This window comes from Platichthys flesus, chromosome 18 (genome assembly GCF_949316205.1).
Source record: "Platichthys flesus chromosome 18, fPlaFle2.1, whole genome shotgun sequence".
Lineage (NCBI taxonomy): Eukaryota > Metazoa > Chordata > Actinopteri > Pleuronectiformes > Pleuronectidae > Platichthys > Platichthys flesus.
In genome coordinates, this window is record NC_084962.1 from 1,283,015 (window position 1) to 1,306,373 (window position 23,359).

General features: G+C 38.5%; 2 protein-coding genes across 2 annotated transcripts; one reads left to right on the plus strand and one right to left on the minus strand.

The window, feature by feature from the left end:
• Positions 1-328: 328 nt before the first annotated feature.
• Positions 329-7,552, minus strand: ginm1 (glycoprotein integral membrane 1). The gene is made up of 8 exons (XM_062412105.1): positions 7,372-7,552; positions 7,132-7,203; positions 6,927-7,026; positions 6,119-6,273; positions 5,510-5,669; positions 5,203-5,432; positions 4,107-4,270; positions 329-3,965 (listed from the first exon to the last, which is right to left on the minus strand). The coding sequence occupies exons 1-8, from the start codon at positions 7,459-7,461 to the stop codon at positions 3,860-3,862; spliced, it is 1,077 nt and encodes a 358-aa protein (XP_062268089.1). The 5' UTR covers positions 7,462-7,552; the 3' UTR covers positions 329-3,859.
• Positions 7,553-9,196: 1,644 nt separating this feature from the next.
• On the plus strand, positions 9,197-22,410 carry ppil4 (peptidylprolyl isomerase (cyclophilin)-like 4). Its single transcript, XM_062411349.1, has 13 exons — positions 9,197-9,314; positions 9,639-9,706; positions 10,082-10,146; positions 10,238-10,355; positions 10,690-10,832; positions 11,007-11,103; positions 11,937-12,053; positions 12,138-12,262; positions 12,433-12,499; positions 14,707-14,818; positions 15,382-15,478; positions 16,051-16,183; positions 21,946-22,410. Exons 1-13 carry the CDS (start codon positions 9,245-9,247, stop codon positions 22,144-22,146), a joined length of 1,413 nt encoding a protein of 470 aa, XP_062267333.1. The 5' UTR covers positions 9,197-9,244; the 3' UTR covers positions 22,147-22,410.
• The last annotated feature ends 949 nt before the right edge of the window (positions 22,411-23,359 follow it).

Sequence of the window (23,359 nt, forward strand, 5' to 3'; positions counted from 1 at the left end):
AATATAGAGAAATCAGATGAGCTTTAAAGACAGATCTCATGGACGGTGCTGTGTAATTTGTTTGTCCAATGGGTTTATGATAGTGACTATACAGATGTTAAATCCCCTGTTGCTTATTTTGGATGTCTCATGGGGAACTGTGTGTTAGCTGTTATAGTCGTTTGAAAAGTTATGAGTTAAAGAGACTCATCTTATTGGAAAAACTTTCCAATTTTTTGGACAAAGCTCTCAGCCTACACAACCACATTTATCAGACAATAGATACAAGTTATGGTCAAAGCGAATCAGTGGGAATTCAAGGTTCATACAAGTTACACACACAAATGACTCAAATCAAAACACATTAGTTTATTCTTCAACACATCTGAATCCATGCCTGACTCATTGTTCGCCTTACAGGCTAAATGTAGATGTAGCGGTCATCTACAGCACCTAATTGTTTGGAGTGTGTCATTTTGGATTTCCAGGCATACACTTGAAATAAACTGGCTGGGTTTGTGAGTCATCATGCAGTTTCCTAGTTTGAATGTATAGCTTACTGACAGAAGACTGCATTCACTAGCTACACATGCATCTTAATGCAGCACATCATGCATCCTGCAGCTGAACAGAACCCTGGGGTGAGACCTGTCCTGTGGCTGATACACAAGCTAATGTTTTTATGAGTGCTGCTTTCTTCAAGCATGACGAAGGTTGTGGAAAAACTAAAACCCAGTGGACCTTTGGAGAGTTTTGAAGTAATGAAACCCACATTCACCTGCCTGGAGCCCAGTTTGGGCTCTAATAGGAGCTCTATCCTATTAGTTATTCTGACTTATCATTGATGAGTTTTACGACAAAACAAAGTAAAGGAAAATTCATGCAGTTTTTACTCAAGTTTTCATTCCCGAATTCAAAACGAAGTAACCAACCTTCTTTGCAATAATCAGGATTCTGACTACAAAGGTGTAGAACCTTCATTCAGTTTGTGCCAGTTTGTTACCACTATCATGAAGGTTGTTTCCCCCTGTGTCGGGTGCTGGTTTTATTTTACCCGAAAAATCTAAATCATTCACAACCAAAAAGGCTGGAGGGATGGTGGCTGGGCCTGTGAAGAACCATTACATTTTGGTACACATGCAGAGTAAGGGGCAGATCCAGGATTGGTTTTCACTTTAACTATGTTTTCTCACAAATACATTGTTATGGTTAGGAGAACACTTCCTTCTTCTTTGGCTACTAGTCAATCATGTGTAGGATTTTCCCTCCTTAGCAGAAGCATACACTCTACTGAGTGCCATACTTGTTCTTATCCAATACTGTATGCTGCAGCTCAAATTGCCATGAGCTAGGAGGCACTACAAAAAAAGAAAAATGGCTCATTAACTTGGAATGACGTGTCAGTGCTTCCAGATGAGGCCCCAAAAACACAATTTAAGAGACAACGCTACTGCGCAACTTAAAATGTGGCTGCTATAATTCAAAAGATGTTTTAATAATGCCTAAAGGACATACCCAATAAACATAAATCAAACCAAACTCGTAGTAGGAGCCACAAAAATCCAAATAATTTACCTCAAAACCTGAGCAGAATTTCATTAATGCTTTTGCTCAATCACTTTTATATTTTCTACTTTGATTTCATTTCTTGTCCAAACACATCAATATTTTACATCAGTCAATAATACATTTAGAGTGCATAGACTATAACAAAAAATTCACTTACATTCTCCATGTGTTAGTAACATGAGTCAACCAAAGTAAAATAATCAAATAGAATCCATCAAACAGGCACTGTGAAGAATTACAATCAACATAGCAACCTCATGATTGGGTAATAGACCTCAAAGGGATGTGTTCTTCTCAGAAGTGACATTCAGATCCAGTATGAAAGTGGTGTAAGGGACACAATCACTGATCACAAATTACAGTGTGATGAGGTATTATCTTACTTCATCAGAGACAACATACTCAAACATTACTGTTTTAAGTATTCATCTGGTTTTCAATTAAAGGATGACAGGATATTAAATAAATATATTTCAAATAAACTCCCGGTAGTGCAATTGGGTATTATTTAAAATGTAATTATTTAACCCTAACCCTAACCCTTAACACATGTGAGATAAACATGCACAGAGCTGCTACATATATAAACTCTTCAGTGAACATAAAAACTCTAAATCACTGGATGCAGCCCCTTAAATGCTCAGTTTGTTAAAGGTCATTTGTTGAACCTACACTACTTACATCAACTCTCCTAAAACAGTGTCTTTTCTGACCTGGGTTCTCTAGCTGTTCAGTAAGAGAGAAGATACTTTTAAAGAAAACCTTCACTCAACAGTGTCACTATGAAGCTTGTGATCTTTATGAGTGAATCAAGATTCCTTAATTGTCACACAGCAGCATACATTCCAACTTTGAGGATATGATCTGTTGTTTTAATTTACATTGGGAAAAAATAAATATATTGTAATACTCCACCTGCAAAGTGCTTGAGAAAAAACATTATCAGTCACCAAACAATAGTTTGGCCTATGGTCCAGCAGAGGGCACTCTCTCAAAATGAGAAAATAATCATTTGTCAGTTTCTCTAGGAAATGAGAAATTCCACATCGACTTTTTATTATCTTGATAGTTGCCATGACGCTTGTCGGGGATGAAACAACAGCTCTGTCTGTGTTGTAACTGTGACCTAACAGACATACAGCAAGGAGAAGTTAGTACTATATAATGATATTTTCCTTTAACAAAGACAAATTCATCGCTATCATGAGTATATTTTGTATTTCTCGCTTACTTTGTTGTATTTTTTTAATTGCCACACAGGCACGATAAAACTGTATAAGCCCAGAGGTTAGGGGTTCCTCATCCCTGCTCTACATTTACGACATATCGAAAAGTCCCTTATGCAACAGCACGAAGTGAGGCTGGAGGCACCAGAAATGAGTGAAGCAACATCTGACTATCTACCCAAAACACATAGCATTAGTGCAGTTGTATTACGCCATGTGGGGAAATTTGATTAAAAGCTATAATGAACTCTAACCACCAGTGGATTGTGGATTGTGGATTATTTAGTGCATAGCAACCCAAAAATATTTCTTTATACTTCCATCTTCGTATAGAATAGATCAAATGCAATAGGCTAGCTGAGTTTAAGCTAACTCGAACTGAATAATAGCAATTTTGCATGTTTGGCAAAATGTCTATTTATTTCTTTAAAAGCTGAGCTCAAAGCTCAAAGCTGTGGATCGCGTCACATGATCTTCATAAAGAACAGGTATTAAATGGATATTCTAATTTTGAACAATGACAAAATTTGGTAGAATAAGCCACTTTGTTCTGGAAATTTGGAAGTTGGAAAAGCATTAGTAGTTTGGTCATTGCTAATAAAAGGTAACTTGTGACTGAGCTAATTAAATGTAAAGATTGAAATTGTGATTTAATATAATCTTTGTACAAACTCTGTCTGACCAATCATACCAGCAAAGAGTTTTCTGTGCAAATAATTGGCTGAATGCAAAGACGCTGGGAACACAGTGACATTCACCATATTGCAAGCTGACAAGACATTGTATCAACTTGATCCAGTACTGTAGCCCACTCACTTTCTGTTCCACTTGACCATGTGACTCAATGTGAGGGAAACACCTGGACCAGCATTAAACCAGCAGAGTGAGTTTGTCAATTTGACAGATTTAAACCACCCCCTGATCTGTGGCTAATGTTGTTTAGAGGGTAAGAGAAAAGCTGATGGTTTACAAATCTGAATATGAGCAAGGGCCAAAACCATGCTGAAATGTAACACAGGTTGCAGAGGTTAAAGAATAAACAAGAACAAATTGAAAGTAAAGGGAATGGCCAAGTCAATCCTTATTCAAGGCTTCTTCTCGTCTCCCTCTGCTTCTGTTTCTATGCTCTCCAACAGTATGTGCTTCTCATCCTCTGGTATGAGAGTGACAGGGTTCAGGTGAAAAATGTGCCTTAAAAAAAGAGAGAGACATAAAGATTGGTATTTTGAAGCCAATCAGGGCGACCCCCTGGTGAGTGTTCACATGGTTAAATACACATTCAGGATATATTCCAGTATTTGTTTGCACATAAACCCAATGAAACAAACTCACTTGTGTTCACATGTTGGGAAAAACATGTCCAGGATTTTAACTATGACCGCTGATCCGACAACGCCGATCACCACCACCCACATCACCAGGAAGAAGAGAGGCAGGGACTCGGAGCAAAAGCGCCTCAGACGCTCCCTCACTTGCTCCATCCACTGACACATGGCCTGAGGACAGAGGGGACACAGAGACAAACATTTACTGCCACCAATTGGCTCTAATAGTTCCACACTCCTTGGTCAGGACACTGTTTCACCAGAGTGTAATGATATCGGATAGAGGAGTGCTGTATGAACTTGTGAGTGTGTGTGAATGGTTGAATATGACTAATAACGCAGAGCACATGAGTGGTCATTAAAACTAGAAAATACTAAATAAAAGCAGCCCATTTATCATTTAGAAAACAAACCAAAATGACTGAGAAATCATAGGTCATGAGCTGCAAGTATGGAAAATGTTCCAAAGCCAAATCCCTTCCAAACCCATTCAATTCAATGAGCAGAATCAGTCCTTAACATGTAGTGATGGTCAGAGGTTCAGATTGGAATAAGGTGGTAAACAGCCTTGGAAAGAAACAGATTCCTGATATATTGATACTGATATATATATATATTAAATTATGCAGATGTTTATCAGACTTTATGAACAATGCTTTGGTGATAAGTTTGATGTTCATTTAGAATTTCAGTATGTGACTTCCTGTCGGCCGTGGTGAAGACTGTCGGCTTTTGAGGGGGAATAAATCTCTCATTTCATGATGTTGTGGGGCTGACAGTGGTGGAGAAGTACTTAAGTAGAAGTAAGTAAGTACTTGCTTGCTTTTAAATAAATGTGTATTTTGCAAGATGAAGCCTATTCCCTAATACACTACTACATTACTTAAAAAAATATAAAGACAATGTGAACATATAACAAAGTGCATTGTAAAAATGTAGTGGGGTAGAAAGTGCAGATATTTGCTTATAAATGTAGTGGAGTAAAAGTGACATCATCCCAAAGATAAGATTTGAGTAATATATAGATACATAAGAAATGCACATATATACAGTAACAAAGTAAATGTACTTTCTATCTATATATAAATAATAATATCACTTACAGAATAAGATGATATCAGCTCTTTAGGTGGAATGTTTATCTGAATGTGATCTTGCTGGCTCGACTCTTGGTCATCGAATTTGTCATCATATCTGACGTCATACAGCAGGTCAGGGTCCATACGCAGAGGAGTCTCTGGGAGCTTTCCAGGAGCTGCAGTCTCTTCCTGGGTGGTCTCTGTATGCTTCAGGGGGTACTGGCTAGTGGTCTGAGAGATCAGCTGCTCTTCATCTGATTTTAAAAATATAAAGCTTTAGTTTATCTGCATTGCAATAATTAAGACCAGAAAAGGCAACATGTTTTCATACTTTTTTGATGATTTGGTGGATCAGTGACGACCACGTCATTTTCCCTGGGAACCCTGAAGATCTCGCTGTGACCAATTGGGTAAATATTGGTAAACTGAGCAAGCTTCTGGTAATCTGGGCTCATCAGGATCTTCACCTCACACATTTCCGGTTGCTGGACCTAAATGATTCAACCCCAAATGGTGTGAAATCATATCACCATACAACTATTACAAACAATGTTTTACACTAGATAGTTTTGGATTTGATCAGTCATGTAGAAATAGTAAAAATAACACATTGTGTCAAATGAGGGATGATCTAGGCTCCTACTTTGTTTTAGTCATGCAACTAACTTATCAGTAAAATGACAATATGGATCCTTCCAAACATTTAATACACACCCAGTATTCAATGTAAAAAGTGACCAAAAACTTAAGAGACCCAATGTGGATCTTTCTTATGTTTATATTTATTTACTCATTTTGCAGAAGCATTCAACTAGACTGAGATACAGCCGCGGGACAACAAAATTACACAAATGTTTTTCATAAGGAACACATTGTGAAAACTTTACTAATTAACAATAAGACGCATGAGAGAAGCATTAGATTGCAGAAAGGTGCCTACCTCTTTGCCCTCCATCTCTATCACTTCACTGAACACCTGTAGAGCCACCACCTCCTCGGAACTGCTGTACAGCCGGTTCTGGTTCACCATCACCCGGGTGACAGTGGACACCATGTCCCCAGATTCAAACTCCCTGCTCCCGTTGTTGCTGTCCACTTGAGAAAAAAAATCATTAACGAGTCAATTTTAAATCTTGGGATGTGTCTACAACTTAAAAAATATTACATTTTGAAGATGTGATTTCAGTCCCTACAATTAGTAAATTAATCTATCAATTAAACAGCAGAAAGTTATCATAATGAAATTGAATGCCGATGGAAGAATAATATTGGCAACAATGACTGATAGGATATTTTATTTATATTAGATTGTATTAGATATTAGACTTTTTTACATAAAAATTTACTTGCACATTTCAAAGCACTGGCATATAATCAAGTCAAGTCAACTTTATACTGCAATATGTACAGGACATAGATGGTAATGAATTTCTGTCTCTCTCTAATCCTGGTGTAAAAATTTAAGTACACATTAGTACACACATATAATTATGCGGTCAAAAAGGCGCAAAGTAGAAAGGATATGGACTGCAATGTATGATTGATTTCAGCTCAAGTTAATATGAGGTTCTACACAACAGCTGAGAGAGCAGCATGGTGCGCTGGTGGAATGTAAAGTCAGAATTGTAACGTGTATAAGCAGGAGTATTTAATTTGTACATGTTTGCTTTGAATTACTGGTTTTGTTGGTTAAATATTTGGATCAGACATAAGCAGTGAACGTTGGTGTCATGGTGAAGGAAACTCACAGAGAAGAGCCTGACAGGTGAATCTGGTGACCCCTGACAGCTCCACTGGGACGTCATTGATCAACACCTGCTCTTCACCCACCGATATGTTGAAATTGATCTAGAAGAAACAACAACAACAACAACAACAACAACTGCGTTTATGCCAATGGCTCAGGTTGCTGGCTTAGTCATAGGAAACCTCAGTTTGTTTTTTACTGTGTACCTGCAAGTTGTTGGAATCCTGCAGCTGTGTGTCCGTCAGTGTCCCTGCTGTCACGTTAATCAAGATGGTTTCCTAAGGACAGCAATCATAACAACCACAGAGCAAAAACAAAGAGAGACGTGAGGGTTAACACCACAATGTCTGCCAGTCCACCAGCAGTGAGCTGTGACGCTATGCTAACAGCAGCATCTTCATTCGCTCAGTGTCATGTTAGCTCATGTTAGCCGCCTTGTTTCTCACCGTATTCAGCTGCCGGGGCGAAGACTGTGTGGACACCACTGAGATAAAAACCTGAAGCACCACGCAGAGTACTGCTCCGGACATCTTCATTGTGTGTTCACTCAACTTATCAGCTACACGTTAGCTACAACAACAACAACACACAGCAACATACATTAAATGCGCATGCGAGTGACGTTTACAAATTGTCTTCTCGCGAGATCGAGACCGTCGGCGTGGCGGTCATAGATGGAAGCGCAATAATAGTGAATCAGGGAGGTCAGGTGACCTGGTCTAGGGTCCCAGCACATGAACGGGCGAGGGTGCATAAGAGAGGGGCAAGTTGGAAAAGAAGGGTTGAAATGGAAATTACTATAGACATGTTATATAGAAAACCAGGGCATTTGTATTCTATTCAGAAGAGTGTTGAAGTTAAAAGGGTGGGAGGTGGGGATGATGAATGACGGAGGAAATGCTGCTTTAGGTTAGGGTTAGGGACGCCCCTCACACACTTGTGTGAGGGGCGTCAGGAAGAGGAATCAGCGGAGTTGAGATAATGGAGATAATGGTCTGTATTTATATCAAGCTTTTTTAGTCCTGCTGACAACTCAAAGCACTTTACAGTACAGCTATTGCCATCCAACCACTTTCATACAGTGCATTTATGTGCAACACGTTCTTTATTAAAAGGGGCAACTTGGGGTCAGGTACCTTGTCTATGTACACTTCGGCATGCGGAATGGGGAAGACTGGGATCGAAGTGCTGACCCTCTGGTTAGAGGAGGACTGCTCTACCCCCTCGGATTGACAAGCTCAAAAGTACTCTGTGAGAAAGACCTGTAATCCCTTATAGTGAAGCTGTGGTTGTGTGGGTCCTTGGACAGCTGTTTGTCTGTCAGTTTAAACTGTGTCCACAGAGAAACAGTTTGCTTACACACTTGTTTCTCAAGACAGACAATTGTGATAATGAGGAGTAGTCTGAGGGAGTTAGGGGTGCAGGGTCTCATGATTAAAGGAATACTGAGTATGGAGGAAAGAGAACAGGTTAGGTAGGAGCATTTTTAAGGGATACAGGGGTTTTTCAAAGGGTATGATGGTAAATAGGAATAGATATTAGAGTGACAGTATTTTAAAGAATTTATAGTAGGAATAGAGTTTAAAGTAAGAATGCGGATAACATAACTTGAGGACATCAATATAGTGTGGCGTTGCCGCCACACAGCGGGTGCCGGAAACGCACCTATAGGCTGGATTCCAACCACCATAAAAGAAGAAGAAGAAGAAGAAGAAGAAGAAGAAGAAGAAGAAGAAGAAGAAGACCACCACCAACAACAACAACAACAACAACAACAACAAAAACAAAAACAAGAATAAGAATAAGTATAGATGGCAGCAAGAATTGAAGAAATAAGGGCAGATACTTTCATAGTAAGAAAGTAGATGAAATGAGCCACCAGAGACATCAAGTAAGATTTTATCAATCAATCAAGCTTTACTTGTATAGCCCATATTCACAAATCTCAATTTGTGTAATAGAGCTTTAAAAAGGTGTGACATCCTCTGCCCTCAACCCTCAACAAGAGTATGGAAAAACTACTAAAAGAAATTTTGAACAGGGTAAGGGTTATAGTATCAAGAATGAGGTTTGGTCATACAGGTCTAAACAGCACCTTTAAGGTAATGAACAGGCAGATGTGACAGTTTGAATCTGCAGGAAACAGTGGAGCATATATTATTGATCTGTCTATAATACCAGAGACAGAAACTTAAAAAGTCAGTGACTCTAACACTGAATTTAGGTATATAGCCATCCTGGCTCCCACTCTTTTCCAGGCGGTGGCGGTAATGCACCGTTAAGTTTGTTGCCATTAGTTCATTAGAAGAAGAAGTTAGCATGGCGGTGCTCCTTGAAACGACGCTGGGCGATATAGTAATAGATTTGTTTACAGAAGAAAGGCCTAAAAGTAAGAAAACCCAGCCACTTCTACATATTGAGAGCTTACGACGTGTACTGGCCGTTTGTGGAATAAACTAGCTGAAGATAAATTTGACATGATTATCGCAGAATAACGAAGTGCTAGCAAAGGCTGTTAGCTTGTTTGCTTCCTTTCATTTGCGTATTTAACAGTAGCTAACAGTTAATTGACCAACAGCAGCAACGATGGAATGAGCCAACACAAATTCTTTATTTCGCAAAGCTAAATAGAGATTTTGTTATAAATTTTTTATTATTTGGTCAGATGTGATGACTCGGTTTATCTTTAGCCTCTATGCTCTTCTTCTTGCAGCTTCACTTAACTTCCTGAAATTATGCAAAATAAAATACTACAACTACTGCCTCTTCCACAATGTTCAGGTAAGACTTAAGTTTTTGGCAGAGCTGTGAATTAATATTTTTGCTGTCACCCGCTCAGACATGTCACAGACTCATGTTGACTGGCGTGAGGATGGCGGTTTGGTCACAGATGAGATTTTGATTTTATTTATACATGGATAAAAGCAAAAACTCTAATGTGATCGACTGTAAAGTCAGTCGGTGAATATTGTTTATTGCGTTGTTCATTATCTCTTCATACAGTCGTATTGTAGCAAAATTCGTGAATTTACAAAACAAACCTTTACTGTCCTATTAAAAGTTGTGGTAAACATACACTGCATGACCTGATTTGCCCATCCAAAGTGTGTTAGACATGCTTCATGTAACAATGTGTGTGCATCCTCCTCTACACAGAGAGACTTCATTGTGCAGACAGGGGATCCCACTGGTACAGGCCGTGGTGGAGAATCGGTCTATAGGTCAGTTATCAGCATACCTAATGAACTTTTTATTCTCTTATTTCTTTAAACACCCAAGTTAAACCGATTTTCTCTTTTTGTTTTTGGTTAGCAAAGTGTATGGGGACCAAGCCTCCTTTTTCGATGTGGAGAAAGTACCACGCATTAAACACAAAAAGACGGGGACTATATCCATGGTGAACAATGGAAGCAATCAGCATGGTTCTCAGGTGACAAGCATGTTATTATTTTCCCTCCAGTTGCCAAAAGACTCCAGGTTAGACACAACAGGGAACAAGAAACTTACTTGTGTTAAAACTAACTTGTGTATCATGAATATTCTGATATAAAGAAACTCTATATTGTTATTTTAAATTGAAGTCCTGTGTATGTCCATGATTAAAATGTCTTTACATCTATAATTTTTTACTGTCACATTAAAACCTTATTCAGATTCATCAAATCTTGTTGTGATTTTATGCCAAGTGATCTACTGTGTGTTTACCCCTGTTTTTATAGATGTGCTACACGGTGTACTTTATTTGTTGACATTTTTGTCCTTAGTTTCTTATTACCACTGGTGAGAACCTGGACTACTTGGATGGAGTCCATACTGTGTTTGGGGAAGTTACAGAAGGCTTTGATGTCTTGACCAAAATCAATGAGACCTTTGTTGACAAGGACTTTGTCCCATTTCAGGATATCAGGTGAGGTGGATCTATTGTGTATTTAGTAAATGGAACTTGTGTTTTCAAGGTCAGAGGTTTTATTCCAACAATAACACAAATCAACAGAAATCTATTTTTTGTAGTTTCTCATAAAAAACAACAACGGAGCATTAGGTATTTCAGGGATGTGAAAAAAATCCATCTTTTCATCAGGATTAACCACACAGTGATACTGGAAGACCCATTTGATGATCCTGCTGACCTGCCAGTCCCTGACCGCTCACCTGAGCCCACCAGAGAGCAGCTAGATGTGAGAACTCTCATCCACCTAAATTGTGTTCTTGGGTTGGCAAATGTTAAATTGTAGCAGCAGCTTTGTCATGTGTTGTGTCTCAGGCTAAAGCCTTATTGTGGTGTCTGAGTCTGGGGTTTGTTTTCCTCATCTCCAGTGGATTTTAATGTCTCTCATCCATAGAGTCACTCCTTACCGTTTGATATACTTGGTTTGTAGATGCTTAAAGGTTTAATGGTGTTTTGAGTCTGTTGTGTGTCATTTGTGAAGTACATTTTTCGTATCTGTGTCTGGCTTGGTCAGTGCGATGGAAGTAGCTCCTCCTTTAGAAATTTGCTTCTGGTTTTGTCTTGGCTGGTTTTAGTCCTTCTCTTGTGTCATGTTCACTCTCCTCCATGTTTGTTTTTGTTGCCTTCCCACAAATTTTCTGCGTCCTAGTTCTGTATATGAACAAAAAGCATCATCCAAATTAGGAAAAATAGGATATAAGGGGATTTTGGGCAAAAAATAAATATAAACAATATTGACGACTGAAAGTTGTCTACCATCACAGGATATACATATATGCATTATATATATATGTATATATTAAACTGCCCTGTATAAAATTGTGTAGTCTGGTGTTGCGTTGGGTACTTGTGGGAAATCTGATTAATGTCCTCAAGGGATGTCACTTGAGTAAGCATTGGTTTGGGCTAAAAAACCTGCAACATCTGAAGGTTTCTGCATGTCAATATATATAAATGATACATATTCAGTACAAATCAGCCATAAACATGCTCAGAAAATCTTAAAAGGATGAATAAAAGAAAAGGAAAAATGTGTGTGATTACTGTAAATATTCTTTGCAGAGTGGCAGAATTGGAGCTGACGAAGTGATTGACGATACAGAAGGGAAAGCGGCCGAAGAGCTTGAGGAGAGAATGAAGGACAATGAGGCCAAGACTCAGGCCATCCTGCTGGAGATGGTGAGAAGAAGAAATCAGTTATTAGCTTTCGGCTAAAGAAACCACAAGTCTTTTCTAGACATTTCTTACTCACATTTCTTCCAGGTGGGAGACCTCCCTGACGCAAACGTGAAACCTCCAGAGAATGTGCTGTTTGTGTGCAAACTGAACCCGGTGACCACCGATGAGGACCTGGAAATCATTTTCTCACGCTTTGGGGTCATAAAAAGGTGACGCTAACCTTTAAGTCTGACAAAACGGTAGACAGTCTTCATATAAGACTGGCAATTTCATGGATATAAGTTTATATGGACATGTTACATGTGCTACATTTGGCCTTAATTCTGTTTTTTATGTAACAAACCTGATGATGAATTTCTTATGACACTGTTCTGTGTAGTTGTGAGATCATCAGAGACGGGAAAAGTGGAGATTCCCTCTGTTACGCTTTTATTGAGTTTGAAAAGGTAAGCATTTTTCTGTACATAATGTCTGAGTGAAGTGTGTACAGAGCATTCAGAAAGTTTCAGACCCCTTTTACTTAAAAAAATAATATCCCATAATGAAAATGTATTATTAAGAAAGTAAACTGTTCAGACACTTTGCTGTGACTCCTCTAGGAATGTGTCCCTACATTTAAATTTAAAAAATATTTATTTTTAAAGGAATTTTTTTAAAGTATATGTTTTAACCCTGAAAACGGACATCCTGTGGGCAGCCCTTAACTGCCTGCTTCAAACCGTAATAATTAGAGAATTCATTCTGTTTACAGCAGAAAACCAAGGTCTGCTTCTTGCTCTACACGCAGTGAAATATGCTGATAATGCGATTAGGTGCCAAAGAGTGGATGTACAGGAGTAGAGAGGAATATTCATATCTCACGAACTAAAAATAAACATATTTGGAACAACTTATGGGAAGTTAATAAATATTTAGATAAATCTGTTGGTCAATAGGTCTAACGTATTTACTAAGCTGAAGTGAAAAAACAACTTTAGTATAATTTCAGTACTTTACTCATTGATTATGATGTATTAACTTAGCCATAACCCTTTTAGCTCAGGTGTCACACATTTTAAGAGATGTGAAGCATTTGAAGATATTTCAAGAAATTACATCAATAAGCAGAAATACCAGGTGGAGCATAATACAATTTTTAAAGATTTTTTTTTTTACAACAAACAAAAAGCAAATCATCAGTATGAAAAAGTGAGGGAAACAAATCTAGAATCCTCATAGAGAGAGGCAAACACTGAAGAAATTAGCTCCCTGGACTAGTTTTGATTTTATTCACGTAAACTATGAAAATTGGACAAAAAAGACTGAGATGAGATTGGACTGACTTCATATTAAAACATGTTTGACTGTATCATCATATTGTTGAGAGAAAAATACTATTTAAAAATGTATAAACTTTGCTAAAACATAATCTTGTTCTCTGATTGGCTAATCTGCACAATCATTTTCCTGCTAATTCAAATCATCCTTTGGTTAAACAGATGATTCAAGTCAAAGCTCACCAAACCCTTTTATCAAAAACATTTCAGCTCTTGTATATTTTGAATAGCTCTCTGACATTCGCTTACTTTTTACTGAATGTAATGTATAACATTATTTTCATAGTTTCATTTGAAATTGAAATATTGACTTTTAAAATTAATCTTAAAGGAGAACGTATGATTGCAGAAGTCTAATGTGTCAAAGAATGGTCTTTTTTCATGCCGGGCTTAATCAGTCCATAGGTTGACGGTTGTGAAGAAATGCACAGCTCCTCTAAGTCCACTTGCAGTGTTCATTTGGGTCTTTTCATACATTTTTACAGTTTTTACCGGCTCTGTCAGTAATTTACTGCTCCCCTCTGTGTCTCTATCATACGCAGTGCGCTCTGCATTTACCGCAACTACTTTCCCTAAGGTTCTGGGACACTCATTAATAAGCTTCACAATTTTTTTTTACAATCAACCACTCGCAGTGATTAATTTGACCCGCGACAAATGGGATCACTAGAAATTTCCACATAGAATGTACTCAGCGAGAGGAGAAGGCATCACAAGATTTGACTTTATTCTCTTATTCCGATAATGATTCATTGGAAAAACCCGTTGATGATCTCAATATCTTTAATTTATTATCTAGGGCAGAAGGGCTGTTATCACATGGAATCATTATGATAGAGAAGCTGTCCATCATGGAAGTAAAACATAAGAACGGTCGGTGTGTTAGATCAGAGTCTTTGTTCAACTTCCCTGTGGTAATCTTATGAATTGACCCGTTTACTTTACGATGAGGAAGTCCATGTGCCGTATTAGTTAGTCAGTGGTTTGAAGTGGATGCAGTGAATCCTCTGGACCAGGTTATTTAAGTCCTGTGAAGACAATCATGAACTACATTCAAAAGAGGCAACCCCTGATATGAGGTTAAACCATATTATCAATCTGTGTCCTCCAGTCAATGAGTTCCAAGAAACCTTTGCATGGAGCTCCCTTTTGGTATTTATTTCTTCTCGGTTCCGACCTTGCACATGTTGAGTTTGAGAAGTAAATGCAATTTAACTAAGAAAATAATCTGTGGTTTTATCAGTGATAGTTATGGTTCTTGTGAAGATAACTAACAGTGGTAATCAATGTATTGCCTGACATTAACTTGTATCACACTTTGCTTTGTGGCTCCACAGCAAGAGGAATGTGAAAAGGCCTATTTCAAAATGGACAACGTGCTCATTGATGATCGACGCATTCACGTGGACTTCAGCCAGTCAGTCTCAAAGATCAAATGGAAAGGGAAAGGTACTCGCACTGAAGCCTTTGTTTTTTTACTTTGTTTAAATAGTTCTTCAAGTTGTAATGGGTCACTGTAGGGCCTTGGTATCAATCAATCAAATTTGATTTGTATAGCCCTTATATTCAAAAATCACAATTTGTATCTTTTGTAAATTTACTTTAAACAGTATCGGTGTATTAAAAAGATTGCCTAACCAAGCTTTTGTAAAATCAATTACCTTCGCAGATGTAGCTAGGATTGTCACTTCACGATTGTCGTTTGTGTGTTAGTAAAACATTTTGTGGCTCTTCCACATCTGTCTCATGAGAATAGTGGACAAGTGAGATTAAAGAGACTCAAGTTTCCATGTGAATTGGCCAAAGACATTAACAGGAAATATAAATGATAATAATATTGGATCGGTGTCGTCTATTTTAAATAAGCATCAGTTTGTTGAAATAAAGATAAATTGGAATTGACGAATATTTTTTTTAAATCAATATAGTACATTTATTTAATGTTATTGTCCCACTCATCTTCAACTTTTACATTCAGAGGGATTTTACAGTCACCACCTTCTGTTTCCTAGGTGGGAAGTATACTAAAGATGACTTCAAAGCCTATGAGAAGGATGTGGAGAACAAATCCAAACTGGCTCTCAAGGACCAAATGAAGCCTAAACAAGAGTATCCTTCTGTGTTATTGGCTGGGAGTTAATTTCCCAGTTTTACCACTTAATTTCATCCCAATCATATCAATCAATAGTATTTAACTATAGAGCTGATTTATTTAGCAGAGGGGTCAGAAAAAATCTGATATATCTGGCTGGAGCTTCAGAAACATTTGAGCCCTTTTAAATGCAAGTAACAGCCTGTTAATCCAAATCAGCCTAAGTTTTTTTATTTATTTACATTTTTTTTATTCAGAGAATAGCTGCTCAGATCAACAATTCTGTAGTGAGTGGCGTTCCATACCTCACTATCTTCTGACCTGCCATGAAACTAGCAGCAGTTATGGAATTTACAGATCGACCTTTACTCCGCTCTGGTTTTCTTACTCAGCAAATGCATTGTGCTTGTTGTGGAAAAGGCTTTGAACACCGCTGATCAAGCCTACCAGTTTGTCAGCAGAGTGTATGTGAATGCAAACATATCTGACACACGGATGGGAGATGTTTAAAAAAAAAAAAAAAAAAAAAAAAAACCTCACTGTTGTTGTTCTAAGTTTTGCTGGAGTTTCCCATAATTTTTTCCAATAGTTCCAAGTATGATCTGCTAATAGAGGAGGACCAGGAGGCGACGAGCCATTGGCACTCAGAGAAGAAGCACAAGGAAAAGAGGCACCATCATCATTCTGGTGATGAGGACAGCAGGAAAATCAAAAAGCATAAGGTATCTTTCCTGTACATCTCCATTTTCAGACAAATATTTTATTCTTTTATTCTGACTTTGGTAATAAATCAATCAATCAATCAATCAAATTTGATGTGTATAGCCCATATTCACAAATAGATAGGATAGAGTAAGTATGCCCCGCGGCAGCCAGTGGCTGGAGGCTTTACGTCACATGTGTCAAACTCAAGGCCTGCGGGCCACATCTGGCCCGCTGATGAATTATCTTTGGCCCGCATGATCAAATCTATTTACTATTAGAGCTGGCCCGCCGGCAGTGTTTTGAAAGTTCTCAATACAAAATGAGTATTGAGAATTCCTGAGGGTCAGCGAACAGGTTTGGATGGGGCACGTGACAGTTCTAGACCAATGGCTGGGGGTTGTGTGGGAAGGCAGGCTCTCATTGGCTGATGAGTGGGCTGGTCAAGGGTGAATGACAAATCCCAAAATGCACTGCCCATACGTCAATCTCGACCCGCGAACGCTATCCATCTCCCCAAAAAATGGCTAAACGAAAGGTGGAATTTATAAACATGAGTTTTCAAGACAGGTGGGAGCGGTCAAAAGAGAGGATTGGTGGGGAGGATCCGAGAAAAGATGAAGGAGGAAAATGTCACAAGTGAGTTAACAGCTTATCATTGCATCATACACCAGGAGTCGTTGTGTGGCAAAGCCTTGAAAATGGGATATGTGATGAGCATCATAACATTAGCGTTTAACTTTATCAGAGCCAAAGGTTTAAATCACTGCCAGTTCAAGTCCTTTCTGGAGGAGTTAAGTCCAGAATATGGTGACTTGCCCTATCACACAGAGGTGCGATGGCTAAGTCAGGGAAAGGTGCTGGAAAGATTTTTCCAGTTGCGTGAGGAGATCTGTGAGTTTATGGAAAGCAAAGGGAAAGGCACAACAGAGCTCCGAAATAAAACGTTTCTGTGTGACATCACGAGCCACCTGAATGCGCTCAACCTGCAGCTTCAGGGGCGGGGCCGTGTCATCACTGACATGAACGCTACACGAGGGCTTTTAAATACAAACTGCAGCTGTGGGAGACGCAGATACTGCAGATAGAGCCATAAGCAGTTAATGAACAATATTTTATTACTTTTATATTTATTTATGTATTATTTATATTTCATTTATTTCCTAATTAATGTTGATTTATCAGGAATACTCTATAGGCCTTGTTAGTTCCAGGTTCAATATGTGCACTAAGGTTCTTTCAATAAGTGCTCAATAAACGTTGAACCCTTCTGGACATTGACTTGTAGCAATTTTTTAATTTCGGCCCTCTGTGTATTTGAGTTTGACACCCCTGCTCTACGTTGTAGGCTTGTCTGTCCGTTTGTCCCAATCTCGTGAATGAGATATTTAAAGAAGGCCGAAAAGGAGTTTCTTCAAATTTTGTACACAAATTAATTCGGACTTGAGGCATGATTGGTATTTTGGTGGAGTTTTTGTGAATGTGATATTTCAGGAACACCTCGGAATTCTTTAAATTTTAGTTGACATGTTCACTTGGGTCACTGATTAACTGAAAAGATTTTGGTGGTCAAAAGGCACGGTCATGGTAACCTCACAAAACATGTTTTTGCTCTCTTGTATGTAATATCTCAGGGCCTTGAGGGAATTCCTTCAACTTTTGATCAGTTGTTACTTGGAGTCAAGGATGAACTTATTAGATAAATGAATTTGGAAAACAAAGCTATGTAGACGGAAACCGGATGTTACTTAATCTCATCAGAGGTGGTGGGAGATGTTGATGATAAACTTTATAGTAACTTAAGTAATCAGCTGAAATTGTTAACAGTTTATAGTTACTATGTTTATATGGAGCAAATTTAAAGTTATTGTTATTAGAATATTAGGCAACATGCACATATGCACTGAACCCTTAAAAACAAAAACATGTGATCTCTGCAACAGAATTTATACGTTATGTCTTTTTTCTTCCCCTCACCTCCACGCTACGTAGATTTCTGTGTTTTTTATAATTGCGTCTGAGCGGAATGTTCATATGTGAAAGGTAAACTCTGGGAAAAGTCCAGACCCAATTGGGTAGACTGGCTGAAAACGGCATAATTTAAATGGTGTGACATTAAGGAAACAACAGTTTGACACAATGCAATTCAACAGCACAACAGACTGCATCAAAAGCCATTTTGCCGTGCCCATTGAAAAATTACTCCAGAATACTTCAACTTTCCCCACTTTCTAATTTTCTGCTAATTTTGGTAAGAATTTGAGCATGTTAAAGCCCTCAAAAAGCCAATTCATTTGCCTGAAAAAATTATAATCCTTATAATTTCAATAGGGCCTCACCCTGTCCCACTCTGTTCGGTGCTCGTGCCCTAATTATAAGTTTTTTCATTGTTACCCTGTGGCCTAAGGACACATTGCTGAATGTTGTCTGGGCGATCAGATCTCAAATTGAAAGCCTTCTATTTATCATATAGCATTTTTTTTTTAACAACATATAAAATCAAGGAATGAGAAAGTATCATGAATTCAATTGACAACTGTTCATTATCGGCAGGGCAACAGCTGCTTAACTTTAGCCTGTGGAATCAATAAAATACTGCACATGTGCAACTCTCATCCTGACAAGGTTGTTAAGTTTTTAAAGGTTAAGTATTACACAAAGGCCTCCAGTCTCTTTACTATAGCTGAGTCATTAACCTGTCAGTTACACATCAAAGCCAACTCCTAGGGTGGAGCCATATTCCAGTCCTTTCCCCATGTGATGAAACCATTTACTCAACAACTGGGCATGGAAGCCAGATATAAAAAATAAGAAAGAAAAAAAACATGGAAGCCATACAAACTTCTCACCAATGTCTGATACATGTATCTACACATAAAGTCATGATTTAACTTTTACTAAAGCATGATTTAACTAAAATTGCTCTATAAAAAGAGCTTTTCCGCTAAAGCAGATTCTGTGAACATGTGATAATGAGAACACAATATCATGTCCCCCAAGTTCTGCTAGAGAAGTTGTCGGTATGACTATAAATACATTGACTGTAAAAAGGTCTACATTCATTCAAATCTTTTGTATGTGAGATTTCAACCTTGCATTGGTGCTACAGAGTTGTTTAGTAGCACAGGCCACAAAGTTGTTGCATGAGTAAACATCTGTTACCATCTCAGAAAACAATCATAGTCCAATTCCTAATCCTGTCGCATACAAGGCAAACAAATTCCAAAACCTAAAACAAACAAAAATGTCAATGTATATATTATCAGTTCAATAATCAATTTAGATTGAATGTGTGTCTGTGTATTTTGGCTATCTTACTTTAATTTGGTGGAGATTCATAATTTGTTTTCATCAATAGAAACTAACATTTCGCTGAGACAAGCTCATCACACATGAGCTACTTTTCTCCTCTCTGCAGAAAGTCTGACATCACTCTTTTTGTCTGCATCACATAATAGTTTGTTCATGGTCAATCAAAAATTTAAACTTCTGATGAAATGATACATGTGATAAAATTCCTGCTCTTATTTCTAATTATGTGATCATCATTTGCATTTCCCTTTTTTCACCAATGTCTGCCACTAAAACCACCTTAATTGAAGTATCAGCATTTTTGTAATAATTTATTAATAACTGTATTTACTGGTTCTGAAGATGTTACTTATAATGAACAACTCTTCCACATGAACATTATCCAGGATGGACCAATGTTAGGTTCAGTGATACCAGATAATGAAAAAAAATCCTGTCTATCTTGAACATGTTCAGTAGAACCTGCCCCTGATCCACTTGGTTAGCTTGATTCGCTGTGGAAACAAGGATTGTTCTGTGGAATTGTTGGATTTGGTGTTTGATATTTGGATTTGAATTCACCTCACTGATAAAGTATACAAACCAGCAGAGTCCACGCAAACAAGTGTCTCTGTGTCAAACACATCTGCACGCAAAACTATGGTAAATTTGTTCATTGCACAGACAGGGAAGAGATTCAATCGGGTCAAATGACTGCAGCAAATACAGCCGTCTATCAGCTTTGATTGTCAGTGATGGAAATGTGACCCCCTGGTGACCACACTAATTTGGCCTGTGTTTAGAGAACAAGACAGTGTTAGTCCATAAGGTGCTACTTTATGACTGTCATGGTCAGACTGAACACAAAATGCACATAGCTATTACGTGTGGCTACTGACAAGCATCCTGGTGAATGTCATAGTTTCTCTGGTAAATGGACAAACAAGGCGGCTGTGGCTGAGGGGGTAGAGTGGTCGTCCTCCAACCTGAAGGTCGGCAGTTCGAACCCCAGTCTGACCCATCTGCATGCCGAAGTGTCCTTGGGCAAGATGCTGAACCCTGAATGGCCCCCCCATAGAATAACAAAGTGCTGCGAATAATTGCACTGTATGAATGTGTGTGTGAATGGGTGAATGTAAAACTGTACTGTAAAGCGCTTTGAGTGGTCATCAAGACTAGAAAAGCGCTATATTGCAAGTCAGCCCTGCCACGTCCCTCAGAACGCTACCAAGCTGCCAGGCCCCCCAACCCTGAACGACGCGGTTGAGTTGCACTGTCAACAGTCCACTCCAGGGCAGGGGGGCGTGGCGCCGTGAGTGGCCCAGTCCTTTGGATTTTTTTCTGTATGTGGCCCTCGGGACAAAAAGATTGGACACCCCTGGTGTAGGCAGTTCCCGGATGACAAGGCATTGATGCCATTGACTGGCCCACGCAGAGGCCATACACACTATGATTGACACTATGAGTTTGCCGTGATAAAATGCGCTCGAGTTGAATCAGCCTGTGATTTTTGCAGTGTGGTTTTGAATCCAGCTCTCAATGGGTTGAGGATTGTGGATTCCATCGACCATTGTTGCGTCATCTTGTTCTCAACAAAATATACATTGTATTCTTTTCAACATAATTTGTTCCATCAAGATGTGATGTGTGATTTAAGTGTTGCCTTATTTATTTTTGTAATCATTGTAATAACTCAACTAGTAGAGTAGCTATATGATCTGGTCTTGACCACAGCAACTTGGGTCCTTAGCTGTGTATCATCATCATCCCACACGCTCTCTCACCTGCCTTTCCTGTCTTTTCTCCAACATCTTCATAAAAAAAAAATTACTGATGATAGAGGAAGGAATTACAAAAAAGAAGACTGTATTAGCCTACAATGAGTCCAGACAAAGGTAAATAGTATCGTTTTGGATTCAACCTTGCTTTTCGTCAACAGAGGCAAGATGCACTCTTGATATCTTCATCAGTGTCTTCTATGTGTGTTGCCCCTGCAGTTCGATCCCCAGTCTTCCCCATCTGCATGCTGAAGTGAATTGCCCCTCATAGAACTACATGGTGCTGCTAATAGATGCACTGTATGAATGTGTGTGTAAATGGGTGAATGTAAAACTGTACTGTAAAGAGCTTTGAGTGGTCATTAAGAATAGAAAAGCCATATATAAATACAAAACCATTTACCATTTTTCATCCACAGATTTTTTCTTTCCTTTTTTTTTTCTCTCCCATTTTTGAAACATCAACACACCCACTTGCTTGAGATGAATTCTGCAGAGGATGTCTTGCTTTGTTCTCACATCAGCATCTGCGGACTTTCTGCAGCCTTTATACTAAGAGACTTGCTGGAGAATGTCTGCAGAAACTCCAGATAATCTCCCTCTCACATTTCCGTTCACACATACAGCCCCTCCAGAAAAAGTCTGGAGGATCTCCATAGTTAACTATCTGTCTGAAAGCAGCAACAGTCATACGCTCATGTCTTCTCTTACAGGTCCAGGACAATGAGAAGAGCGAGCGAGACAGAAAAACAGGCCGCCAGCTTTCCTGCTCCAGGGACAGGGATAACAAACACAGCAAGTCCCGGGGCAAACATGGGAAGGAGGGACGCAGCAAAGGCCACAGCTACAAGGAAAGGAGCTGCAGCCCCTCTCTGAAGAAGTCGAAGGATAAAGAAAGGAGTAGATACAGATGAAGGAGGGTAGAGAAGAACAGAGGGTCACCTTAATCTTACTGAATATCATTGTGGCAGAGAAGAGTGGAACTGTATTCAGCATGAATAATATGGCATCTAAATGTTCTCAGGTCTAAACAACAGACTTCCTTCAAAATAACTTTACCTTGACTTTAATTATAAAGATCAGATGATTCTCACGTCCTTGTCACATTGTATTGAAGAACAAAAATGTTTTGAGAAACTTTTTTTATGCTCATATTAAATCTTTTCCATAAATTGACAGTTGACGTGTCATTATTATCATGTCTGTATTTGATTTGAATACCATGACAGACTTCCCAATCTGAATGTTACTAACTTCCTCCTCTGAAACGCTGCCCAGTTTAGAACAAAGGCGACAGATGATTAATGTTTCACCTTGACTTGTTTGTTTTTCAAAGGTGGGTGTTCATACATTCATAGTGTGGGTATGGAAAACTGCTTGATGGAGAAGGTCTCAGAAACGGTGCTGTGTAAATTCTCTGGTGTCTCCCTCCACCCACCACATAGAGCTGCCGGATGGTGATACAGGTTCTCAAAATGTCAGAGCTCACAAGGCAAAAGCAGCAATGTTTTTCGGTGCGATGGGTTAAGATAAATAGGGTGCTGATGAGAGAATAATTACTAAATGTACCTGTCACTCATGTCAGTACATGTGATAGACAGTCACAGGGAGATCTGTATAAAATGAAGCATAAAGGACCTCTACAACCTATATCTAGTAATTGTTGAGAGGCTCAGATGTTATAAATGATAACTGAGAACAATCGGAAGAAGAGAGAAGATGTGTTGTAATTATATGATGTCTGCTAGAAAAATGTAATGTAATAAACATTTAAACTTGTATAAAGAAAGTAAGTGGTTCACACTAAATATATCAAGACAATGATGTAATTATACAACTAAAGATCTAATTATACTAATACTAATAATCATACTAATTATAGCAGACATCAGACAAAGTGATAACAGTCAAATAATAATAGCTATTACCTGATTGAGGCATATATGTCTGTAGATACAATAATTCACTTAAATTCTCATTTGTAATGGCAGATTTAACCCCAAGCATACACATACACAGTTCCTGGATTGAATTTGTCCTTTTTCAGAGAACTTCCCCACTATACATAGTTTTAGTGTGGTTGGAGGGGGTGTAATGGAAAGAGGACTTGCAGAGTAAGGCTGAATG